Below are 27564 nucleotides of genomic sequence, written 5' to 3' on the forward strand. Positions count from 1 at the left end.
CACATAAGTGCAATTAAGCAGAATTTCTGAATCTTTAAAGGCTCACTCTAATAAAAATTGTGTTTTTTAACATGTTCTTGTAGCATTTTTCTCATGGAGGACATATGTAGAAAATTAAATCTGCATGTCTGATTATTTCTTTATCAAAATTGTTCATGTTCCTCATCTGAGCTACCATCTGGCTCAAAACTGTATGGGTGGATAACTCCAATATTGCTTGCTGCTTTTTTGCTTCGCTGTTAGCTTGGGGTTGTGAGTGGCTGTAAGCTCGTGGGAGAGTGTAAACAAAGGAATGACGGGATATCATTCCAGGGTTACTTCTGTGTCGACAGTCCAACCCAGGTGAATTTCTGATCAAGTCCTGCAGCTCTGGAGAAAATATGGCTTAAAAAAAAAGCAACTCAAGCTTTTTGATTTTGTCTACAACATAATCATAATTACAAGACAGCTAGAAATATCAACAGATGAGTTAAAATCACAAGAAAAAAAATGTCTCCACCCACAAACGTCCGACCCACCAGGTGATTATTTGCTCAATATGATCGCAAACAGTGTTTTAATCAAAAAACAAGATTCCTTCACCTTAATACGAATGGTTAAATTCACGGCTTCTACACTTGTGTGCATGCGGTTATTGCAAAGCCTGATTGCAGTTTATGTTACCAAGAGTACAACCAGGTTTTAGGTTTAGAGAACAATCACTTTTACAAACAATACTATGTTGGTTTGAGTTTTGTTTTTCTAGTTTTTCCTCATTTCAAGATTCACTTTATTTATATAGCACTTTTCATCAACGTGCTGTCCAACATAAGGTGCTGAGCAAAAAATGCATTAGTTAAAACAATATAAAGTCACAATACCAATAAATAAATAAGTTGATTAAATGAAAGAGGCAGAAAATCTCAGATCCTTGGGGAAATTAGTCCACAAATGAGGACTGTGATACTGAAAGTAGTCGTCGCTGTGAGTCCTGGTTCTTATACTGGGAAGAGAAAAGGGAGCAGAACCTTAGGATCTGTGCGTTCTGGAGGGTTTGTAAGAACTGATGAGATCCTATAAGTAGGAGGGTCTAATCCAGGAAGTCATTTAAAGTGTACCTGTTTGTTAAATTATACTTGTTTGTATAAAATCTACTCTTGAGGCCCTAAACAGACTTACTTTTTGCACTGTAACTGTGGTGCTCCTGTCCACATTTCCAACCACATTGCCTTTAACAGCAGTGTTACAGGGTCACTTTTTGTTCAATTGCTGTCCATTTGCTGCTGGTGAACAGGAGAGGGGACACTCGAGCAGTGCATTTATCGCAGCATGACGTGTCTTCTAGATGCATTGAGCTTTTTGTCAGTGTTTCAGCTCCACATGTATTAGAACTAGGGCTGGGAATCACTGGGTACCTCACGATACGATACGATACGCGATACATGGCTCACGATATCGAGAATATCGCGATACTGCGATAATTGGTAAAAATCCTCTCTAATAACTACCATTATATAGAACATGTTTTTGGGGGGAAATATATCCCCATTTGTCTTTTTTACCTTAAACACAATCATACTAAACAACTTTTCTTATTTTGTGCAACAAATTATAGACACTTTTGTGCAAAATTGTTGAAATCAGTAATACTATGTCTTTGACAAACATTGACAACAACTGAATTTGAATTATCTGTCAGATTCAATGTTAACAATAGTAAACATGATCAGCAGTGACACTACTTAGTGCAGAATTGTTGTAAACAGAACAAATATTAAATAAGTCAAGTAGTGACAGCTATCTACCTCCAAAAGAACATCACACCAAAGGATGATCAATATAATGTTTTACAGCCTCTCTCAAAATTGACCTAATTTTTCGTGCACTTTTCTCTCACTTGAAAAGGGCTGATCATCCAAAAATAAAGGCTGATTTACTCAAACTGTTACTTGAGAATATTTTTCCAATTTTTATCATTTTTCCATTTGGTCAGTCAGCAGTCAATAGGTAAAATCCTTAAAACACACATAATAATGGCAATAAATATAATTTTAAGTGCTTCAATTAATTAGCATTCTCCCTAATTTTACAGTGAATTCATGTACTTTAGTTTAATTACATTTAAATTTAACTTCATACATCAAATCCTGCTTTTTTATTTAAGAATTACTTTAAAATTAACATTAGCAACAAGTAATTACATTGTTTGAAAACGTCACATTATAAATTTATCAAAGTTACACCGTACACCAGCAGGTTAAACATTGAAGTGCATGAAAGCGAAAATTCCGACGCTCCTTGAAGCATACACAGACAACTGCGTAGCACGCGCTCAGTTCCCATAGCAAACAGAAAGTAAGAGATCGCTGTCATTCTAGCGCTCAGACAAAGTCACTTCTTACCAGCTGGATCTGCTACAAATGGAGGATAAATGCTGACAGGTAGGCATGCTTCACACACGCGCTACAGAGCCTGTATCTCACCGGTGCTTCTCCCGAATGAGCGCGTGCATCGCTATTAAAAGTCCGACGCAGCGTGCGCCCATAGTTCCGGCGCGCGACTCAGACGCTCAGCGCTATAGCCTCTTTAAATGAAAATATAATATCGATACTCGGTGAGAACCCATCGAGAATCGATCGCAGGACTAAATATCGCGATATATCGCAATATCGATATTTTGGCACACCCCTAATTAGAACCAGTCACAAATGCACTGCTGCCAGCCGCCGTCCTCCCACAGTCTTTGCCATAAACACAGCACTTTAGTGGGCTTTACTGCATCTGATGAGGGAAACGGGTCAAGACACTTTCTTGGACATGAGTACACCAGAAGTCATTTCAGGATTACACCTCCCAGCCCAAAAATGTATGGAGAGAAAATGGAGTCACCCCGATTTGTGTGTGCGTAACTGGATTTGTGCGTGTGTTAAAGACGGTCTCCCTGTCTTTAACAGGGACACTCATTTCTGAACATGGACTGCTCTCTGACTCAAGAAAAAACAGTTCTACTTATAAAATGATTATTAAATGTTACCGTCTTGTTCCTAGGACAATGACTGTTGTGTAATGATTACGATTTGGATACTGAAAGAAATCAGTTTAACAAAACCATTGGATTAATGGTGATTTAAAACTTTAATAGTCGCCCAGCAGTATCTGGTATCTTTCTGAACCTCTTTACGTTATCTCCTGGGCCAATTCTGAATTGCAGCTTGGAGAGGGAGGATGGGATGGAATTAATTGATAACTCAAGAGGACACTTTTGAATAGATCACAGCCTTTTGTACCACTAGAGTCTGCTGATGCATTAAAGAACAACGCAGATCTGTTTTTATTTATCAAACCTTGCAGTCAGTTGGCTTGTTTTTTGGCCCTTGTTTGTGCTCCTGTGTGATGGGTATATGGGGGAGGTGATGGGCGAGTGCTATGGGAACAGTGACCAGGGTCAGTGGGATGTTGCTCTTGAGGCATTAATGGCCCTGTTCTCTGTTGACCTCAACATAACCCAGCAAAGAATTTACAACCTACACTTGATCCATGAGCTGTGGAACGGGGACGGCACTGTGCCATTCTGAGCTCTGTGGCTCCATCCCAGGGCAAGCTGAAGCTTGAAGGGCCATAAATGACCAACAGCAGAAGAAGAGGCATGGAGCAGCACCAGCCATATTCTGCGGGGGTTTATTAGTGCAACTGTAAGGGGGTGGATTCATGTTGCGAAAGGATACCAGATCAGTGGGCTGTGCCTTTGTAAGTGCTCTGTGATATTCATCACACATCCTAGCTAGAGGCCATAAATGTCTTTAATTAGAGTTTGAATTTGAGTGGTGGATGAGTTTATAGATGGCTGTAAAACAGTGAATTTAGGATCAGGGGAAGAGATGGTCTTCCTGTGAAGCAGCACATCTAAAGAATGCATTTGGTGGCGTTTACAAAAAGCAGGTGACGGGCTGAGATCTTTTCGCTTTAGAGGAAAAAAAACAGTGCTTGCAGTGTTTACGACCATAAGTCACTCTAGTTTTCCAACCAAAAGGGGTCGTCTCTTAGCTCCATTTTTTATGTTTATTTAAAATTCCTTTCATGTTGACCTTAAAGTCCCCACAACCATATTTTGATTGTTTAACAATGATAATGCAGTTTTTAGCCTAAATCAAAAAGCTGTTGTTGTTTTTTTAAGACACGTATTACACACGGCGGCAGTAGCTCAGTCCAGTCATACAGTTTTGAGCCAGAATCGCAACTTTCTACAGCACGATTGTTGAGCCAAGCCTTAACCTTAAGTTTATTTTACAAGTTTGTTTTTTATTTGTTTATTTATTTTAAGCATTCATTGTGTGTAGGGTCATGGTGTATGTGTTATGGGGTGGGTGTGTGTGTGTGTGTGTTTGTGAAGGGGGGGTTGGACTTTTACCGTGTATGTTTTGTTTTTAAATGTAAAGCGCTTTGAGTTACTCTGAGTATGAAAGGAGCTTTTATAAATAAAGTTTGATTTGATTTGAACACTCATCATGTCTTGCACAACTAAGCACGAGCGGGCAGTGACGAGGGAGGATTTTTGCACGCCCATTTCAATTATGTATGAACCTAAAGTAAGTCTGAGCTTTTTCTAGAATCCGGTTTTCTGATCCAATGTTATTTGAATTAAGAAATACAAAAAAAAGGCAGTTTTAATTGCAAATTCTTTTATATCTATTATGAGAAAAATGCTACAAGAACATGTTAAACAGTAGCCAAACAGGGAAGTTGGAGCCTGAGTCCACCCACAGCCGAAATGTGAAAATCCAGTCAGAGGGGTGGGGCTTTATTGGAGTTGGAGATCTTGACGTGGGACTTCTGAAATGACTTAAATGGTTTGACCAATCATGGAATTCACCTGTAATGTGACTATATTTTTAAGAATGAAAAACGTTTTTTTTTTAAATTGTCAACAATTTGGCAATGACCAATATACAGCACTTTTAAAGCCCTATCATCCAGACATATGTCTTGTTACACACTGACGCTAGCATGCTACGACACTAGCTGCTAAAGCTAACAAGCTGTTTCTGAGCTAACAAGCTGCAGTAGCAGTAATTCATAAAACATTTATAAAAACTGTATTTTATAAATTTAATAACAGGCATGAATCTGCTTTGTATAAACTTTATTAGTAGACTCTTTGTAACATTATAGAACCGGTATTGAGCTGAAAAAGCCCCCGTCATTAGAGAGCTGCATCTTTACTATCTGTGATTCAATGGCAATAATTGTAAACATTAAAATGCTTTTTAAGTTTTTGCTATGATTTCATATAAAAATGAATCATCTTGAGGTAATCTGCCCCTCTTTGCTAAATCTGTCCTTGTTTTCTCTGCATGTTTTGAGTTTACAGAAATAATAAGGACGTGTTCATGCTATTTATGACTTAATTTAATGCTACAGGTAAATGACTGACAGGTCCCCTCTAAGGGGTACAGAGGGGCTTTTTAGCTGTCCTAAAGAAAAGAAACAACTCAATTGTAATAGAAAATAAAACACTTCATAGACATATTCATAGAAAACCAGAGAACAAAAACTAATTAGAAATCAATAAGAGTTCCTTAGAATTTTTCTTTTAGTCTGATGTTTTTATGTTGCGACTTCCTCTCTGTTTGCATTCAACATACTATTTTTCAACATCTATGATTTTTCTTTGTAAAATAATGTTACAATTTGTCCACTAAAAAAATGTTTTTTTTTTTTTTTATATCTGTTGGACAACTTGGCTTCTGTCAAAAACTAGATTTTGGTCACCGGGGATGTGACTTCAAACTTGGAGCATCAAACTACACACAGTAGCATCAGTTTGAAGGCTGTTGCTACCAAAATTGCTCTGCTGAATGATTGTATCGTTTTTCTTTATTAGATGCTTAAAGTGGTAGCTCACTAAACACCTTCTGCATTGTTCTACAAACATTTTCACAGCTTGTATTTAGTTGCACTTCATCTTCAAGCAAATTTCCATTGGTGATGTGAAAATAATATAGTTTTTGTTAAAAATATTCCGTTGTTTGTAACTTTTGTTAAAGAAAGTAAAAGGATGGAGCAAAAAATAGATTAAAATTGAAATAATTCACAGGGAAAAAATTGGAGATTGGATTTTTTTGGCCTACATCAAGTAGAGTGTTAATCCTCCTATTCCCTGTTGAGATGGCTTTAGGAACAGTATATGGAAGACTCTTATTGGCACCAACTGTTTTAATCACTTTTTTCTTTATGCTTCTTTTGTCTTATATTTTTTAAGGTATGCTCAAAATGAATACCTTTATTTTGTGGAGAAATTCATGTGCGCTATGTTTCATTGTGAAAATTTTCCTTAAGTTTACATACGATCTGGCCAGAAGAGGGAACATTTTGTCTAAATGTTGTCAGTGACGAACCTCATGCTCAAACACAATGAGCTCATGAATGCATCTTGTAGATGACACGTGTCAAAGCTCTGATCTGCAGAGCTTTCAGCTTCCTTCCCACAAAGCGGCAGAGATGGATGCTGGGAGCTTTGTCTCGCCCGGTGGACGTGGACCGTCTTCGCTTGGTTTGGAGATGATTATTATCAGATGGCTGCCGTGAGCCCGAGTTTGCTCAGCACTGTTAGGCTGTAAAACTCTGACCCCTGGCATGATGAAAGGGAAGTTGCTCCTTTGAGCGTGTCAAGTGGCATTGATAGGCCCCCCCCTCCCCCATCTGACCACAGCGTGACCCTGACCTGACCAGCGATGTTGATTAGCTGTTCACTCCACACACTGATGACTTCACAATAGAAAATGCCCTCTGTTGTTTGAGGCTCTAGAAATCCAACGATCAATACAATTTAATATTTAACTACAGTAATTAATGCTCTGCTCCACAAAAATCAGAGCCTGAGTAATGTTTACTTTTGTCACCTTACTATTCACTATATCCATCCAGTGGATTTAGCTCATAAAGTCTGGATCTGTGCTACAAGATGTTGTGGTTGTTATTCAGAAAATAACCAAAAAGTTCTTCATGTGTTGTCTCATAGAAAATGAACATCAGCCAATGGTCCCGACGCAGAGTTTAAAGTTTTTATTACTTTACTCTGTGGTTTTTAAGCTATAGAAATTATTTCTTGTTGGTAGGGCTCGGTGATATAGGATTTTTCATATCACAATGTAGTTTTTTTCACATCATGTGATATTTATCACAATATAAATCAAATAACTATATTTGTCAAATTTAAATGCTCTTAAGAGTAATGTGTAATCAACAGTTGATTATTTATATTTTTTTCGAATATTTATTTCTGATCACACTTTAAACACAACAGATGCACTGAAGGAATATAATGCAGCTGCCCCCCCCTTCCCCGAAGACTTATTCCACAAACAAATTCTACTGTTTTTAAGTTTTACAGAACAAACATAAAATTCATAGTTTGTCAACATCCTGTAAATGAGCTAGGAACTCAAAGAAATTATCAACATTTCCTCTCCTAGTTTAGACTGTTGCTGGTGTACAGGTCTGAACTGTTGTTTTTGCTCAAAAATCGTTGTTTATTTCAGTCTGAGATTGAGCATGTTTGGTGTCACTGCTTCAGGTGATTAAAAAGGCTGGTGGTGTTTCCAGTTTTAGAGGAAAAATGCCTTCTGCTCAGTTTGGAGTGCACGTAACTCTGTTTTTTATTTTTTATTTACTGACTAAATTGACCGCACATAAAAAAAAAAAAATCTACCAACCAAATGTATTTTTTACTTGTTATATTATTACACAATTTTACACAGAAAAGCATTAGGTGTTCTACTCTTTGAGCCTTTTTTCAGATTTTTATTTTTTTAAGAAAGCGAAATGGCATAAAAGTAATTTATAAATGGCATGTACACATCTTTATTGTAATCTAAATTAAACATGCAGGTTTGATAGATTTCCAATTCGACCTAAAGATGATCACATTTTTTATTAAATCATAACAAAAAACAGTATGAAAATGTTTTGGGGGATTATTGTTATTACATATCTTAAAGGAGCAACATGTCTAAAGGAGCAAACACCTTTTTCCGCTGAAATTTATTAAAGACGGGACACAATTGGAAGATATAAGATATTTTGTATCTAAAATGAAACTTTTTTTGTTGATTACCATTAGCTGAGTGGAGAAAATGAAAATGCAGCCCAGCTACTGTATAAAGCAATGGTGTTTACATGAAGGAGACAACCACCAACTCAGTGGCCTTGTGGTATAGTTTCCGCCCTGAGATTGGAAGGTCGTGGGTTCAAATCTCAGCCGAGTCATACCAAAGACTCTAAAAATGGGACCCTGCTTGACACTCAGCGCTTAGGAGTTGGACTAAGGGGTTAAACCACCAAATGGTTCCCGAGCGTGGCTGTGTCTGCAGCTCACCGCTCCCCCCAGGGGATGGGTCAAATGTGGAGAGCAAATTTCACACATCTAGGTGTGTGACAAATAGTGGGATTTTAACTTAAACTTCGCTGCTTGTTCTGCTGCTTGATCTGCCAAACTAAACGCCACATGGGTGAAGTCACTGCATGGGTGGGGTTTGTCTCGCGTCACGTGTTTGTTTACATAACGTGCTGATGGAACATGAGGAGATGACGAAAGAAATTCACCAGAAGAAGAGCTCATAAGCATAACTTCTTGAATTCAAGCATTTACTTGCCATGAGAAGAAAATACTCGCAACTGGTGAGTGTTTATTTCGGGCCCTTCAAAATAAACAGCTATTGCGACTTAATTCCTATCAAAATAAAGATTCTATTGCTATAAATATTGTTATCGTGTTATCACCCAGCCCTACTTGTATGATTTAAAATATATATAAACAAAAATAATAGGCTTGTGTCTGTGTTATTAAATACAGACTTCAATTTGGCAATTTCTTTTTTGTTTTGCCTTTGAGTAGACATTTTTTACATGTATCATATATTAAATATCCAAAAGCAACTTTTTTAATGTATTGCAATTTTACTTTTCCCAATTGTTTTTTGTCAATGTCTGTGTTTGCCTTGGTTTGTATTGCTTGGAGCCTTTTTGTGTGTTTTTGATTGAAACAAAGCAGTTAAATAAATTAGGTCATTTCAATGTATTTATTTGCTTGTTTGTTTATTTGACTAATTATGTCTTTTTAGAAATTCAATTGAGAGTCTGAATTTGGCACACTTTTGAGTTAACTGGTTCCTACAAAATACACCACAAAAAGATGTTTCTGAACATTGCGTCTGAAGAAAACTCTGCAAAAATGCTTTCCCACAAAAGGCACGATATCCCCCAAATTATTATTAACTAATTTGTGACTAAGGCCTAATTTGAATTCTTCCCTTCTCCCTTCCCCTAGATTTGCCCCTCCAAATGGAGAGTTATGGAAAAATGGTCTCTCGGAATTTGGATGTCACTTCCGCTCAATGATGTCACCAATTTTCGCCGGTTAGCTAGCGTTAGCACTGAGCTTATGCGAGAAAAAAAATGCAGTTAGTGGCTGTAATTATTTTTTATTTAATAAAAAACTAGCTTTAGGCAGTGGGGACATGTTGATTTGGCTGACTTCTACATTTCAACAACCCATAGAATTTTCCTTAACCCTCGTGCTCTCTTATGGGGTCTAGATGACCCCACCCTTAAATTGATGTGTGATCCCTCCCATGACAAAGGTGGACATGATTTAATGTCTGCCACGGACACCAGTGAAGATAACGAATCCTTGGAAAAAAAATAAAATAGAAGTTTAGTGTGCTGTCTTGTGGGGTCCAGATGATCCCACTTTAAATGTAAAAATGCTAAGGATAGCACAAGGATTAATTGAATTTTCAAAACATATTTGTTTGTAATGCTGTAGAGAGACATTCATATTTCCATTTCTTGTTTTGAAATGCATTTTTTAAATTTATTTTAATATGAAAATCTTTGAGGTAAATGTTTGGGACACAAATTGCACTGATTTCAGTGAATCCCCTTTATTAAAACGATTCCCGCTGGTATACCTAATAATACATGTTGATGGAAGTAATAATATGCACACTGTGACTTGTTGACTTGTTTTGGAGGGATCTGCATGAACTTGAATGGCTGAGCCGGCTCCACAGGAAGCTGTTCCCTCTGTGGGTTTGAGGTAGTGTCGAGGATGCAGTGGACAATGTGGCGTGTTGTGTTACACAACAAGGTCAAGGGTCATGTGTTGAGGTCAGAGGATGACTGCTATGCTGCCCATGAAGCCAGCTACGGAGTTCCATCACAATCCGTCAGATTTAATATCCACCGAATAATACTGGGAGGCTTCAGCTTAGACCTCAAGCTGAATCTCAATTCACTATGAGTTCTTTCACTCTTGTTTTAATAAACATTTTTAGATGTCATGCTTTATTATTCTAGGATAGCATGCAATTTTTAATTTTTTTTAAATTAGCACTTAGGTTGCAACAGGTCAACCTGCTCAGTGCTTTTGGTGTTAGTTTAACATTGGATGTCATTTTAAACCCGGGCTAAAACCGTCTGAGCTTGAACACAGACTACCGACACTGTCCAGGAAAAGTGTTAAAGATCACTTTAAAGGCCTCAGAAGTTTTTCTACAAAGATTGTATGATAAATCCTAAACTGTTGTGGTTGTTGGTAGATTTTCCTTCTTGAATCTTAAAAATGTTTATCACTGCTTCTTTTTGTTTGTCATTTTTTTCCAGCTGCACCCTGGTAACCCCAATCTTTTTATTCTAAAATCTTCAGCTTTAAAATCACTGTAGTTTAGTCCAGTTTGTTGTTGCTCTGCAATTTGCTGTTGAGGAGAAAGATGGATGAGGTTGGATGTAATTTCACCGAGGGCAGATGTTTGGTGGAAACTTTATGGTTCGCCACGCCTCTCAGGGAGTTTTCAAAGCAAATACAAGTGCTAAAGTTTCTGTCGTAAGATGAGGAACAGTTGACAGACCATACTCTAGTATAACCGAAAACCAATAATACTGGTCCTCTCAGAAATTGTCTATTGCTTTTGAACAACTGTAACAGATTTTTATGTCAGCAGTTTAAGTGTTCCTGGTAATTTGGTCTTTTTTTTTTTTTACTTCTGTTTGTGTTCAGATTGTTTATATAATTATCATATTTAAGTATTAAAATGTTCTTATAGATAGCTCGGAAGGTTTTATGACCATCATTGTAGTGAAAACTTGAGTGGTATTACCTGTAAACATCTTGTTTTAATGCTGTTCTTAAAGAAAAGTCAAGTTTAAATCAGCTGAGATCTTAACAACTTCTTCTTAGTGCTGTCATGCTATGGATTGTTTATTTAATTATGATTTGGAATTAATCTGTTTTTGTCTTTTTTTTTAAAAATCCGTTTTGAGGTATTTTCTTTTAAACTTGTGACATTTACAGTAAAAGTTCAAAATACATTTTACAAAGTGGCTTAATGGAGTTTTCTGATTATAACAAACTTCCATTCTTTACTTTTAGATCACCTAGTGGTATTTTTTTCCAATTTCCAGCAATTAAGAAAAGAAAATATTTACTACAAACTTCTTATTAAGACTATATTACACATGTTGACATACACTATTACCAAAAGTGTTGACTCACCCGTCCAAATGATCAGAATCAGGTGTCCTGATCACTTGTCCTGGCCACAGGTGGATAACATCATCCCTCAGGCATGCAGACGGTTTTGACAAACATTTCTGAAAGAATTTTCCGCTCTCAGGAGCTCAGTGAATTCCAGCGTGGAACCGTCATAGGATGCCGCCTGTGCAACAAATCCAGTTGTGACATTTCCTCGCTCCTAAATATTCCACAGTCAACTGTCATCTCTATCAGAACTAAATAGTGGCTGAGTTTTTGTTGTTCCCAAACTCTTTTAAGTGTTAGTAAACTGATAGAGAGGGCTCAGTGGATTCTGAAGTGCATAGTGCAAAGAGCTCGCCAACTATCAGCACAGTCGATTGCTACAGAGCTCCAAACTTCATGTGACCTTCAGATTAGCCCAAGTATAGTACACAGGGAGCTTCATAGAATGTGTTTCCATGGTGGTACAGCTACATTTAAGACACACATCACCAAGTGCAATGGAAAGCGCCTCATGCAGTGGCGTAAAGCACGATGCCACTGGACTCTAGAGCAGTCGAGGCGCCTTCTCTGGAGGGATCAATCACGCTTTTCCATCTGGAAATCTGATAAATCAGGCTTGGTTTGGAGGTTTCCTGCAGAACAGTACATTTCAGACTGTATTGTACAGACATGCTAATTTGTCTGTAATAAATTAAATGTGATTAATGTGGGTTTAAAAAAATTAACCTTTAAAAAAATAGATTATTTCAACAGTTATCAAAATAATTCCTAAAGCTTTTCTTTTTCCTCACATTTGTTTGTTATTCACAGAAGAATTTAAATGCCTACATGAAAAACATCTCGGTGCTCTTTAGTCTGTAGAGGACATATAACGGTACTGCTGTCCCTGTGCCATTTGCTCTGTCTTTTTTGAGTCATGAGAGTCTTTTAAGGGTTTTCTGCTCTTAGTAGAGCTTTTATTTCTTCTGTCTACCTGTTTCTTCTCTTTAGGCTGAGCCTGGTCTGGTTGCTTACAAAGCACGGTCAGGTTGGGCAAGATTTGAAAAAAATCACAGATGTAAATTTCACACATTTATTTGACTAGTAGAATTTTTCAAACTTGTATGAATTTATGTGGGCTGAAATATTGTTAAAATATTTAATGATTCTTAATGTATTCTGAGGATTATAATGTCCTTTCTACAGTTATGTAGATGTAGTGATCCAGGAGCCACCCATGTCTCCCACAGCCAGGTGGTCACACAACAGCAGCAGCATCTCCCCTCTCCACTTGATTATAACCCCATCTGCTCCTTCAAGACTGTCTACAGCAAACTGAGACTCTTCTGTCATGCATGGGTGTCTCTGTTGATGGGGGGTAGAAGAATTGAGTGCTGCCCAAGGGGTAAAAAAAACTCTGCTTTGACCTCCTATCATGAACAGGTTGCATGATGTCCTGCTGCTGCATAGTGAACAATCGTGAGTCTGTAGGTTCTGTTTCCCCTCATCCATCTTAACGCTGGAAGTGCTGATCGATTAGGAGAGTTGGTGTTGCTCAGCCTACAACTGTAAGAAAATCTTTACTACTTGCTTTAGTCACTAACTGCTCCATAACCATGATGCTATGCTGATCCAACTTGGTCAAATTTCAGCCAGTCATTCTATCTCATGGTGTTAAATCCACTTGCTCCCTAAATGACAGCTTACTGGCTTTTAAAAATGTCACTACTGATCCACACTGACTCCACTTCTTCCTCTCACCAGACTGAGAGGACCTGGCTGCAGACATCAACAACCAGAACCAGAAGTTCCCCCGTATCACGACTGAACAGTATAAGAACATGTGCATCATTTCACTCTTTCATCTGGCATGTGTGCTTGATGGAGGATTGATAAAACACACGAGGTCTCTTAATTTAGAGTCATGTAGTAGTTAAAAACGAGTTAATTTTACTATTATAAGATCATCTCATTAAAAAAAAGAAAAAGCTTAAATACATAAACAAAATGTAATCAACAAATCAATTATTGATGCTCAATAGGAAACAAATCAGAATACTTTGAAGCTCTATGAAAAAGCTTTAAGTGAAACACTTGAGCACAAAAACATTTTTTACAAAACAGAATAACTTAAACTCATGACTACAACTGATCATCCCTCCCCCTGCATGTGCAGGGCAACTTTTGTTTTTTCCCTTTTTTCCCCACCCTTTTTTTTCAGGGAAGTACTTGCAAGAATGATGTTCACTACTTCTCTGAAATGCACATCTGAATGGATGAGATTGTTTGAACATTTCTGTGACCGTGCAAAAGATTAGATTTGTTTGTGAAAGTCACATCTCTATGCAAACAGGTATGGTGTGTAGGAATCACCTGTTCTTCTGTCTGTTCTTCTGTTCCTGCATTTATCCCATCCATTTGCAAAGAAAGGTTCCACATGGAACTTTTCTCGTGTTACACGTCGCCGCATCGCTTTCAGCGCTCAAGCTAATCGAGAGAATCTGGTCATTTTTAAAATAAAAGTTTTCCAACTAAAACAAAAAAAAACACAGTTGTAGTTTATTAGTTCTTCCGGGGCCTGATGGCAATTGATCCTCGGACCGGCACAAAGGAGCCTAAAAATATCCCCCACACCATGACACCACAGCCACCAGCCTGACTGATGATACAGGATGGATCCATGTTTTCATGTTGTTGGTTCCAAATTCTGACCCTACCATCTGAATGTTGTAGCAGAAATGGAAACTCATCAAAGCAGACAGTGTTTTCCAATCTTCTGTTCTCCAGCTATGGTGAGTCTGTGGGAATTGTTGCCTCAGTTTCCTGTTCTTAGCTGACCTGGAGTGATACCTGGTGGGGTTATCTGCTGATGTAGCCTATCAGCCTCAAGGTTTGATGTGTTGTGTTCAGAGATCCTCTTCTGCAGACCTCGGTTGTATGAAATAAATAAATCAAACAAAACAGACCCATTAGCTCTCACGCACCTAGGTGTGTAAAAAAAAAAAAAAAAAGTATGCTTGTTCTGAGCATTCTCTGTAAACCCTAGAGATGGTTGTGGGTAAAAATCCCAATAGATCAGCAGTTTCTGAAATACACCAGCCTGTCTAGCGCCAACAACCATGCCACGTTCAAAGTCACTGAAATCACCTTTCTTCCCCATTCTGATGCTCAGTTTGAACTACAGTAGATGGAGTTGTGTACTTTGTATTGTTTTTCTTATATTTCTACCTGGTTAGAGCATTTTTGATTATTGTTCACTTTTTGGCGTATCCCATTTGGGGTCGCCACAGCGTAACAGCACCCACTGTTTTGCATCAGTAATTTGGCAGAGGTTTTACGGCAGATGCCCTTCCTGTATTTGAAAGGCACAAGGAACCCCGTTAGGCAGCAATGTCAAGGGTCTTGCTTAAGGACCCAATCTGGATGGAGATCAGGGGACACCAAGGGGATTGAACCCATGTTTCCTGCGTGGCAGCCCTACACTTAGCCCACTGAGCCATCCAGCCACTTTTAGATTATTTTTGATTCCAGTTAGAAAACACCTGGAACTTGTATTAGAAGTACATACATTGTTTTGATGAAAAGGAACAAGCCTTTTGATGGAGAAGGAAACCATATCACGCTGAAAAATGCACTTGTAGTTTGAGAAAAATACAAAACCTAAAATCATATGATAAGTGCAAACTTTTTCATATGTATCATTATCCAAAAACACAACTTGATATCAAACTAGAGTTTTTTTTTTTTTGGCTGAGGGTTTGGGGTAAAATTATTACTTCCCAATTGAAGAGTTGGACAATCATAAGTCACCACAGTCACATTTTCAAGTGAACTTTGTTGCCTCTGGTTGGGTCAGTTTCAATGCTCACCCCTGATGTGCATGGATGTGTGTGTAAGAACTGTAGAGAAGCACGGATGTGGTTTGATGAAATCAGAACTAGATACTTTATAAACTAAAGTCAATCAACAGATTAATCAACAATCAAACACTCTTTATGTACTGTTATACTTTGATCCAACCATCAGCAGTGCCGACACAATTGCCTTTCTCTGATTATGTTAAAAAACACATTTGCCTTTTTGTACATCATTCAGTATGGCCAATGACTCCTATGTTTTAAAATTAGAAGTAAATTAAATATCTTCCTAAAGTAAAATCACTTAATGATCACTACAGACAGCTTTGTCATTTATTAAGTCAGTTGATTATAAATCAACGTTGAACCAGAATCTGCGCTGAGAAACTGCATTTTAAAAAAGTAAAAAGACCTTGTTTCCAAAAAAAAAAAAAATTATTTTCTGTCTTGCAAAAAAAAAAAAAAAAAAAATTAAGTCTTTCAATAGGAAATTATTCTTGGCTTAAGATTCATTTTTTCCTTAAAATAAGAATAAGAGCATGTTTCTTGTGGCTGGTTTTATTAGTTTTATGTATCACAAAGAATTAAAGCTTCCTAAAGCTGTGTCTTTTAGTTGGATCTCCAATGAAATAGCAAGGTGTGTTTAAAAACGAAGTAAGACATGCCATCATTAAGAAAAAGTTACTAAAATATTTAAGTGTCTTTGTCTTTATCGACAACTTTACAATCATTGCAAATTTCAAAAGATAACAGCTGCAGAAATTTTGATTTAGGAGGAGAAACTTTACACAATATGGATTTTAAACGGGTTATTGCAGAAGTTCAGTTGCAGTGATGCAGGTTGAGTTTCACAGGGTCAAAGAATGGCCTCCAGGTAGACTTTGTGAATGCCCATATAATCTCAAATACATTTAGTTCTTGATACTGATTCATCTCTCCATATGTCTGGGCTGTGATCTGAGGTTAAAGCAAGTCGTGAAGCTGGGGCAGGACAGCCGGAGTTAGAAAGCTGAGGCCAGCCTTCTCAGGTAACAGTTTTGCTGCTTTACGTCGACCATGCGGAACCCCAGCCATCTAGGTCAGGAGAGCATAAACGGTGATGGAGTCGTGCAGGACTGAGGAAGCACCGGAGTGGGAATTCCTTAAGCATGCCAATAGTGCTGGGTTAAGGTCTAACATGATATTGTGGAATCTTCAAAACATCTAGCATCACAGCTTGGAGATGACTTCACACTGAGGCTTCATGCACATACCATTTAGGCAGGCATGACTGCAGTGACACAGTAAAATCTTTTTTGTTAATTAAATGATGTCATTTTTTTAGGTAACTGGCAGCCATTTGATTTGACTGATTTCATATTTAGATGATTGATAGTGATAAATGGAAAATGAAACAAATTAAGAGATTTTTTGGAAATGTATTTATAGGTGATGGGTGTGGAAGAATCCTAAACTTTGATTTGCTGACAGATTAACTTGTATTTATTTCACTATCGCTAATTCTAAATTACAAAAGGTATTATCATATTCTAAGCCTGAATATCATATTGAGTTGTCAATTGCAAAATGCATTTTAAAATTGCATGATCAAATTACAAATAAATTGTCAATTGAGAATTACGCATTACTTTGAATTATGTATCAAAAAAACTTCCATTTGTAACATAATAAAATCGTTTCAAAATTAGATCAATCAATTTAATTGATACTGGAAAACACTATTTGGATTGAGACATTGAAGATTTATTTTACTATAATGTCAAAGAAACTAAGTGCATCACAGCGGACAACACACATGTGATGAAACAAAAATGATCAACCCATTATTACAGTTCAATGTGTGGAAACACTGAAAGTCATGTGACCATACATTAATGTTCTGAAAAAAGTTCCATTTGAAATATTTTTAAGTGGAAAACCAACAGTGGGCTGAAATCTAAGAAACTAAAATATGAATGGATTTGATATTCATTCTTGTTTACTTGTGCTCATATTTAATTATTTCTTCATTATCATGAAGAAATACAAGGAATGTGGAAATCTTCACCTGCACTGTTCAGTACCAGGTATCTATCTTTGAGTCACACTGGTGGAAGTTTGGGATAAAGAAGTCCTTGATCCATTTTAGGTCAGTGAATCAGGTTGAAATTGCCTGGTCAAAATGAACCAATATAGACTATGAATTGAATCAGCAACCACAAATTATGACATGAATCAAATCGCTGTTGAAATGAATCATTTTTAAAAACTATTTAATTTGGTTGTGAAACCATTTTTTCATAACAAGCTGTTTGCATGAACAAAAAATACTTAAAAGAAAAACTGGATGAATTCATTTGGATTTTCTAAACAAAAAACTAAAACAAGCTGAAATTTGCTCCCATTGATCCTCTTGAGATGACTTACTGTTACAGTATTGAACATGCTAATGCTAAATGCCCTATTGAGTATGCAAAGCATGTTCTGAGCCACGAGGAGGGGGACAGGGGGACTGAAGATAGTCTTGATGGTGAGCTGATTGAGCTGGAGGTTTCAGGGGCTTTAAAGGTGAAAGGTTAAAGATGCAGCCTTTCTTGTTCAACACACAATGGTCCACAGAGAAGCGGGCTCTGGCTGTATTGGCCGTTTCTGGAACCCTTCCCAGCCCCAGGCTGTAATGGTCAATAAGCTGTCACGAGGATTAGAGATGGAGACCACACACTGGAGGACTCCATTTTTCTCCACCGTTGGTGAGTGGCAGTCAGAGAAGACACGGCCTGCAACAGCGCTGAACTATGATCTCAGAAATGTCAGACGAGGTGATCACAGAGTCATGGAGTGAATGACTTCTTCAGAGTATTTCTGCTGACGCAGGCTTGAGTGGATCATTCAATAAAGGAATTACTTTAAAAGATTAACAAATGTAAAGTTTGAAATAAATAAAGCACCCTTTAGATTTCTTACATTTTTATATAGTCAATTGCTGCATCTTCTGGATTATTAGAGTACTTTGGTGTTCAAAGATTTCACATTTTTACAGGTTTTAAACTTTTAAAGGTTATTAATGGTCTCTACATACAAAATGTTTATTATCAAGCCAGGTCAAACTTTGCCCAATTAGAGACTTGGATATAGGGCTGTATGGCTAGTGTCCCTTTTCTTTAATGGATAGGTCAACTGTTTTCTGCGTTCAGCGTGTTCTTTAATGCGTAGTGTGAACATATCTTTAGCCCCACAAGGCTAACTGGGAATATTTCAGAAGAGACTCTGAACTTTTTGGAGCGTTTGTTAGTATTTTTTAGATATTAGCTAATGAACAATGATAGATAATGTGTGTTTTATCACTTCAGCCTCCAGTATCTCCTGAAATCCTTTGAGCAAATATGGACAATTGCAGTGGCAGATGTAGAGAAACTCCATTTTGTTTCCATCTGGCTCAAGGTTCTAGTTAAGGAAACCTCTCATGGACTGCACAGAAATGTAATGTCATGGAGGTGGCAGGTGCTTGCTAAAACGTGCGCTTGTTTCATCCGTGTTACGAGTGCGTGTCTTCAGGGGAAAATGACTGGGGCACGTGTGTGTTGGTGTATGCTCCAGGGAGAACATATGCTGGTGTTGACTGTGGAGGCAAGAGGGGAGGGGGGTAAAGAGGGGCAGGCGGCGTGTGTCGGGTCAGGGGTCTACAGCTGTTGATAGCAGGAAGCTATGCTGACACGGATCGGGGGAGCCGGGTCGGGTGAGGGATTTGATACATCGGCAGCAAATGCTCGGCTTCAGAGGGGACATGAGTAATGGAGCTCGCCCAGCTTCTTGTAAATGAGAAGTGGTCACTCGGTGGCCGCACAGATGGCCCGGCTGAGGCGGAATGGGAAAAACAGTCTCTATAAAATAAAGTTGATGCTGAGAGAGGTAACCAATATGAAGCAAACAGATTGTTCTAGGGTATAGGAGACAGATGATACATCAGACTGTGTGGTCCTCTGCTCATATAGGGCAGCTTATTTACCGTTTTCTGAGAACCATCAAAAGATTTGAAAACTTTATTTTGAAATCCTGATTTTATTATTTGCTTTTTGTGGTGATTGAATTATGTTAAAGTAAAATAAAAAAAACTGTAGTGATTTTAAGAATATTTACAAATTTGAATTATTTTCTTATTTCAATCAGCTATTTTCTGTGGAAGGAAAATCTGAGTTTTTTATGAGATGTTGATGAGAACACAGAATTGAAAATCGGTTTTTGTATCTTTTTAAGACTGCACTCTACAATCAAAAATATAACCCAAAGAGCTTTAGAATAACCAGAATGCTTTGAATAGCTTCTTCAATATCATGGTCTGTGCTTTCAAACAACAATTGGTTAGATTATTCTTTTTATTTCACTGCCTTTTGTTCATTGTCTGGTTGGACAGTAATGACTCAATGACTGTGAATGCATCAGTGAAGCTGCAGCAGACCCTCACGTCTATTGTGGTATAACAACAATTTCACTTTACCTACCCATAAGCACCATAAAAATGACACCCTTAAATGATTACCTTTTGTTTATGGGAGTAATATTCCACATAACCACAAGCTTACATGAAATGTTTTCACAGTTGCTGGTTTTATAACCATTTTTGACTTCTGATAATTGTTCTGTACAGGAGTGAACACAGCCAGAGCAAAAACCCAGAGTTTAGTGAAAGTTTGTGCAGGAAAACGAATAAGTCTTTTTAAAAAAAAAAAAAAAAAAAAAAAAAAAAAACATCAACCTATCACAACATTCACTAAACCCAGACTTGATTCAATTGTTTAACAGTTCAAAACATGTATTTCTTGGTGGGAACACATTTCCTTGTTTTACTTTAATAGATTTATTTAATTCACGTTTTAGATTAAATAAAGCTCCTGAGCCTTGCTTTATTTTGAACGTTTGGCTCCGTATTAGGCGTAGTCCTCTGGTCCCTAACCCCCGTGAATAAGGGGAGATTTCTATACTTGGACTGGTTTCCTCTGGTGATCCTGTAAAGATAAATAATGATAAGAAATTGTGCCCCCATAATTCCCTACAGCTACTCCAGAATAAACAATTTCGGACACCGCTACCGCTCCAAATGCCTCTACAGCTGGAAGGATATGGAGAACCCGTAGGGCTTCTAAATGTTATAAGATAACCAACATATTACTAGGAACAACATTTCATTCTAAAACTTGCTCTGATTAAGTCTCAAAATGTAGTGCAAGTATCTGTGTTCCACGTGGCTCTGTGCAATTTGGTACTTTTTTAGAGCAGAGCACACTGTTGCCCTTTCAATCCTTTTGGGACAGTCTTCGGGATGGAATCCTCTCAAATAAAGAGCTTTAGTTTAGTAGACAAAAGTATATCTGCAAATGCAGTAGATCTGAACAGGAGTTGACTGTAATCCATCAGATTTCTCTATCACAAATGGCTGGGTTTGGAGGTTCACAGATTCCATTTTTTTTTTTAATTGTCATTTCTGATTTTGGAATAGAGGAATCTACCAAAACAAGAACTATTATTGACATCAAGCACAAAGAAAACAACTGCTTTTCCAAATAGTGTTTTTTTTTAATATCAAAAACACTGTTTAAGAATGCAGTACTTCTTCTTTTACTGAAAAAAAAACAAAAACTTTAAAGGGGCCCCCCATGATTTTCTTAAGCCTTTCAGAGTGAACTATATCCATTTATATGATCATAATGATCATACTGAAACATTTCTGAAGTGGGCTTCCCTTTTAAAGGGAATACAGGAGTTTCTTGCAGTGCCTTTGTGCAGCCACCATAGGGTGTCATGAAAATGGAGGGTAGTATTGTTGATTACTTACACCTTACCTTGCTTTTACACCAGCCTCGGCAACGCAATTCAAGCAACCATTTCTAATGAAAGTCGATTTAAATGGGATTTTGGGCTTCCAAGTTCAAAACTCTTGGGTTCAAGCGTCGCTATGCAAGTTTCAATCACCATTTTGGGCTCTACATACACAAAATTGAAATTAAACGAGGTCAAACTTTGACCAATCAGGCACTGTGATTTAGTAGTGATGCATGGATTGTATTCCTTTTCTTCCATGGTAAAGCCAACAGTTTGCTACCCGCGCTCATTGTGTTCTTGAATTAGTAAGATGTGAGTTCTGGTCCCTTACTGATTGCATGCATACACTGCACGCACGGGGTATGGAGGGGGATACGCAAGTGTCTTCAAGATGCCTGTTGGATGCCCCCCCCCACACACTACACTCTGATTGTCTTATTTCCTAACTTCTAACAGTTGGACTGTGTGTGCACCTATCAATTGAATTTATCACTTGAACAGCACAAACGTGACCTCTTGCACAATGCGCAAGATTTGAAAAAACATCTGAAAAAAAATCTGTATGACGTCCCTGTGTCTCACCTACTTCACCCTTATTCACCTTTGCGTGTTGTATAAGTGTTCGCTGTGACCTGTCGCCTGAATACGTCCATAGAAAACATGGAGACATGAGGCGGTGAACATGGCACTCCAAATTCATTTCTGGTTTCTTCTCAAGAAGTTCATATCCAGTTGATTGCGTGATAGTGAAGACAAGATTTTACTTTTTCAAACATGGTTATTCATTTTAGTTTTTATTGCCTTCTTATATGATCCCGCATTCGTTGGCAACTTTTTTATTTTTTCAAATATTTTTATTAACATCAAAAATGCTTTAAATAAGCAGGGATGTGGTATTGCATTATCTCCTCCATAACGTGACTGCTTTGGCCTATTTTATAAGTCCATATTTTACTGTAGACTTTACTGCTGTTTTTGTTTGTTTTAACTGTCACGATTTTATGCTGTTATATTGTGTTATACATGGCGACCTTGGGTTCCATGAAAGAAGGCAAACAAACAAAAAAGGATTATTATTATTAGAGACTTGTCCTGCATTTCAACTATTTAAATGCATGTATTGCTCAGTTATGTTGATGAGTTTTGTTTCTCTCCTCTAGTTTGTATGTCTGTTGTCATGTCATCAACAAACAGTTTTTTGCTGCAACCCCTTGTTAAAAAGATGAAACAAGTTGTTGACCATGAAAGTATCCACAGATGCATTCATCCGTGTATCTTAAAACAAACAAGACCTGCTTTTTTAAATAAATGTCTTTGACTTTGATGGTAATTTTCATGCTCAATATCTTGATTAGAAAACTCCTATTACACGAGGTTGAAGATATCAAACACAGAATAATCTGGATATTAGTCAATCTAATCATTTCCTTGAAATTTCTTTAAAGCTTTTCAGTAATTTTATTTGTTTTGATATACATTTGTTTGCTTTTCTAACTACTTTCTGTAAAATATAATCTTAACAATTTCCTTTATTTTGTTGCTTCTTAGGTTTTTGCGGTGACCATCCCATTGAGTCTGAACATAACAGCAGCATGGGTGAGTTTATATTTTGATCTCAATCGTCATCAGTTTTTAGTTTTCTTGTGGCTTTATTCTCCCATAATCTGATTTTTTTTTCATGTTGAATCAACTCCCCTCACACAAACATACAGAATTCCCAACTTTAGCTCTACCACTCATGTCTGTCAGATAAAATCTACTGAAGAAAGAGCTCCATCTAGTGGCAAAGTTATGGAATTTCACCAATACAACCACTTGCACGGTCACAAGAGGGTGCTATAAATTTAAAAGCAGAAAGCAAAGCTCTTTCCCTATCATGCTGACACAAAAAAAGCACTGAAATTGAACAGGTAAAGGTGATGCACAAAAAAATAAGGTAAGTCTAAAAAATAAAAGCTTTATGTCAGTGCAATGAAATGCTGAGCTTTTACGGAAAATGTTCTGCAGATAAAAAAAAGAACACATAATTTTCTGTGCTTTCATCAAGGCTTCAAGTTGTAAAGTATAACAAATCTAGATGTGTGAGTGTCCCCCGTTGGTGAAAACTATAATCAGAAGGGCCGGGAGTGAGGCAGCAGTCCAATGTTAAGGTCTAGGTTCAGGCAAAGTTCAGATGAGACCTCGATGCTTGACGCTACAGCACCAGGTGGCACTTGGAGGGGTCAAAGATCAGATACAGTTCAGAAACTGCTGACCTTGTTGTGACTCTGGGCTGACCTGATTGTGCACAGTTCTCCCTCAGCATTGGCTTTCTCATCATCCCTCCATAAACCTGTGAGAGCAGAAAGAAGTGGCGAGGAGGGGGAGGTCTGGTCGCAAAGCGGTGGGAGGAAGCCGGAGAGGAACCATTAAACCTCACACCACACTTTGAATGCGAGGTATTGTTAGCCTGCTGCAAAAAGGAGGTGTGCGTTTATGAGGCGGAGCCTGATGGGGCTGTTAACTTCACGAGCTTTGCCGCTGCAGCAGTGGTCTCCCTCTCTGTTGTGCTCCCAGCATGCCTCGGTGCATACTCTGGGCAAGGGTGATGGGGAGGTCAGTGGGGGATGAGGCGAGGCTCCTCAGGCTTGTAAATGGCCTGACAGGGGTGGGAATTCACTGGATCCTATTCAGTGACCAAAAAACACAGGTCAGGGGCCAAATAACTGAGATGGCAACAGCTGTTTTTGACACTAGTCTTGTCCCAAATAAAAAGACTTTTGTTTTTGCAGAAATCCCACTCGCCTAGCTTCCATCTATGTCTGTTTCTCTGATCTTGCAGCTGTTATTGATACTTTTTGATATGGAATCGATTGAAACGGTGATGTCCTCACATGGCACCACTCTACAGATACAGTCATTCAGATTAACATCTCTGAGCTGGCTGCACCCCACAGGGTGCTTCAGATGTTATCACAGAGCATGAATGTCTGTTTAAAAGAACAAAGATAAAGTGTTCCCTCGATATATCGCAGTTCATCTTTCACAGTCTCACTATTTTGCAGATTTTTTTCAGAGCAAATTTGCTTTTTGATTTCTTTTTGACCGCACATTGAGTTCTGCGTCCTGATTGGCTGTTGATCTTGTCAATCAGTACAGAATGCGTTCAGGTTGCCACATTTCAATAAATCTTTGATCACAATCAGATCTTTCTATAATCCTGGACTTATTTTTCTATGAAGGTTTGCACTTTGAAAGTTTAAACAAAAGAGAAAAGTGTGAAAATGTTCATGTCTGTCTGAGAAAAGTGCATGAAGTGTATAGTGAAGAGTTTTACAGCCTTAGAACATCCCAACACCCATTGCGGGTTATTTTTTACAACGTACCGCCCATGATGATTTGGGGAACACTGTAATGACTATTGAACACGGTGTTAATGCTTTAAGCTGAATTTCGTTGTGAAAGTTGCTTTGAAAAGTATCAGAAGTAGAAGCATAAATGTGCTGAAACTGCTATATGTTTTGATGCCAAACTTGCAAAAAAGTGCCTAAAAAATTTGAAGAATTTCTTGAAAAATAAAAAAAATGTGTAAAATATCACAAACTATAAGATTTATTAATGCCAAAAGTACAAGCATGAACGTCCTGAGCGTGCTAAATATATTCATACAAAGATTGCATAGGTTTAAAATTGTACCAAGGTTCTGAAGGGATTAGAAAAATGTCCCATTCATTTCAGTGGGGCTGAAAAATCGCATAAATTGCAACATTTTGAAATGTGTTAAAAGCATAAATGGCCAAAGTACAACCAGGAATGTCCTTAAAACGCTGAACATTTTGATACCAATATTGCACAAGTTTAAAAAGTGTACAAGTTTTGAAGGATTTGAAGAATTTCCAATTCATTTTCAGTGGGGCTAAAAAGTCACATCAATTTTGTAAAATCTTAACTAAAATTTATCAAAACTAAAACTACAGGCAGTGATGTTCTGAACGAACTGATGCAAAGATTGCATTGGTTCAAAATTGTATCAATTTTGTGAAAAGATTAGAAAAATGTCCAATTCATTACAATGGGGCTGAAAAAAATCACATAGTGTTACGTTAATTGTAAACATTTTGATACTAAGATTGCTGAAATCGCTCAAAGTGTGATTGAGTTTTCACGTGCCAAAAAACGTACGGAAAGGAGCAGGAGAATCCGTCTAATATTGCTTACTTTATCTTTTCTAATAGTTCAACTTTAAAAATTCGTTATTAAACACTATAGGAAGTTTACAAGTTGTAACTCATTTTCTGAGTTTGTTCAAGTATCGCTGCAGAAAGGAGTGATCAGATCTATAGAAACATCAGGCTAAGGACTCTGCTGATGAGCTATTGTGTCATGGAGAATATGTTCAAGGTTTTCCATAATGGCTTTCTTTTAACAAACCATCCATTTTGAACAATCAGTTCTAGAGGCTCCTGAGCCTTAACAGAGGCGGAATTCAGTTTGTTCAGCCTGTCATGAGGTGCGATGCTGCTGATATAGTTACACGATATATGTTGCATCAAGCTGCAAACGATTAAGAATTAAGCTATTTTCTGATGTGTCCCCTCTTTAAAAACAGTACAACTGTTGCTTAAGTTATTCTCCCACTCCGAACATCTTTTGATCTAATTTAAAAGTGTTTCCATTGGTCTTTTTATTAGAATTATGCTGTTTTTAGCCAAGATCAACAAACCTGTGTTGTTTTCTAAGACATAGTTTCTACAGAGCAACGGTAGTTAATCAGAAATTCATGTCTCAGTTATGGGTGGGACCGATGGCGCGGAGCAAGCCGGCCCCTCTTCCTGTCACCCATCTGTTAAAGTGCTCACCCTCAAACCCCCAGCCTAACAGGGCCATGCAACAAAAGTGGCGAGCAATATCGGAGCCATGAAGTTTAGATCCAGATTTCAGCTCAGACGAGGAAAACAAACACTTACATGGATCCATTTGTCTTCAAGTGGAGCCATCAGAATGGAGCGGAGCAGGCGGTTTGTGGCCCATCCAACGTATTATGTATGTCACAAATACAAATGTTGTTAAACTGATTTTTTCATCTGCTCCCGATTTTCAACGATTTGAATAAAGAAATACTAAGAAATGCCATTTTAAGCTTATTTTATGACATAATTTTTATTATATTTTATAAGTATATTATATCAGGTAAAAATGATGGTGTAACTTTTTATAACGAAAGTGTTCTAGGGTTAAGCACAGTTTAAAAAATAAAATAAAATAAATAAAAACAACTATTCACCATGGCTGCACAAATGAAAAATCCTTTCTAAAGTGTACATTACATAATATATAATCAAAATGCCCAGTTAAAAGCAACAATGAAATTACTGTAGTTTAAAGGTGTAAAAAGTAGTTTTTGCCTTTTGCATTTCTTTTGTTTTCCTCCGAACTCCAACAAATGTGCATCCATGTTCTTGCTGCACTTTGCAAATCTGACCACTGGGGGGCAGCAGCTCCAAACCTCCTGTTGTGTTTACTATGACACCACCTGGACTCAGTGAACTCAGAATACATATGGAACTACTTGGCTGGAGCTCAACACATGCCTTTCCTTTGTCCTCGCATAACTGGACTAACTTTCTACGGCTGTGCTCAGAAGTCATTCAGGTTCACCAGGGTTTCATTTTCCCACGTGCTGCGCAGCAGGGCCAACACTTGACGCTGATTAACATCCCCCTCTTTGTGCATTCTTTTTCCTCATCTGAGCTGGACTTTACTCTTGGCTTTGGGGTGACGCTTGTCTAAGTGAAAAGTTTAAAAACATGGATTAAAAAAGGTTATCAATTGATTCGATCACATTCTCCCATTCTTCTGCGCTCTAAAGATGGCGTGACCATTTCAGGGCTTTGAGAAGCCGCTGCCACATCTTACCTCTGCACTTCATGATTTTAGCTTTTAATATTTCATGATTAGCCTAAATTTGGTTCAGCAACCCATTTTCTCCCTTTTAAAGCAACTTGCATGGGAGTGACTGCGGGTCATCCCGTGGAGTGTTTCCAGGTCAGGGAGAAGTGGGTCAGGCTGTTCCCAGTGTCAGTGTCTATAACTTCAGTGTGTGGCGCTGAAGCCCAACTCCACAGGGATAAACACACAGAACGCTGCAAACAAGGATCTGACTGCTGTGTGCAGAGTCCTGCTTCTACGCACCATCATTTAGATCTACACACATAATATTAATCCTTTTTTAAATGAACATGGAGCTGGATCATTTAGTTTTACCCCTTCTTTGACTGTAAAAAAACAAGGAAAACAGTTTTGCTTTTATAATTCATGTGCATATGAGTGGTGATTTAGGGTGGAATTCCAAAAATACGGCTTCACAAGAAGTCCCTGTCAAGAATTTATGGAGAATTCCATAAGAATGACGGCGCGGTACGGACTGTTGACGAGGAC

General features: G+C 37.8%; 1 protein-coding gene across 1 annotated transcript in view; it reads left to right on the forward strand.

Moving 5' to 3' along the window:
• Positions 1–27564, forward strand: part of LOC112148447 (nuclear receptor subfamily 6 group A member 1-A) — a 131080-nt gene that overhangs the window by 4706 nt on the left and 98810 nt on the right. Inside the window, exon 2 of the mRNA XM_024275574.2 lies at positions 22696–22743. Within this exon, the coding sequence (XP_024131342.1) occupies positions 22696–22743 (48 nt within the window). The remainder of the gene's footprint in view (positions 1–22695; positions 22744–27564) is intronic.

The sequence above is a fragment of the Oryzias melastigma genome, linkage group LG9 (genome assembly GCF_002922805.2).
Source record: "Oryzias melastigma strain HK-1 linkage group LG9, ASM292280v2, whole genome shotgun sequence".
Classification (NCBI taxonomy): Eukaryota; Metazoa; Chordata; class Actinopteri; order Beloniformes; family Adrianichthyidae; genus Oryzias; species Oryzias melastigma.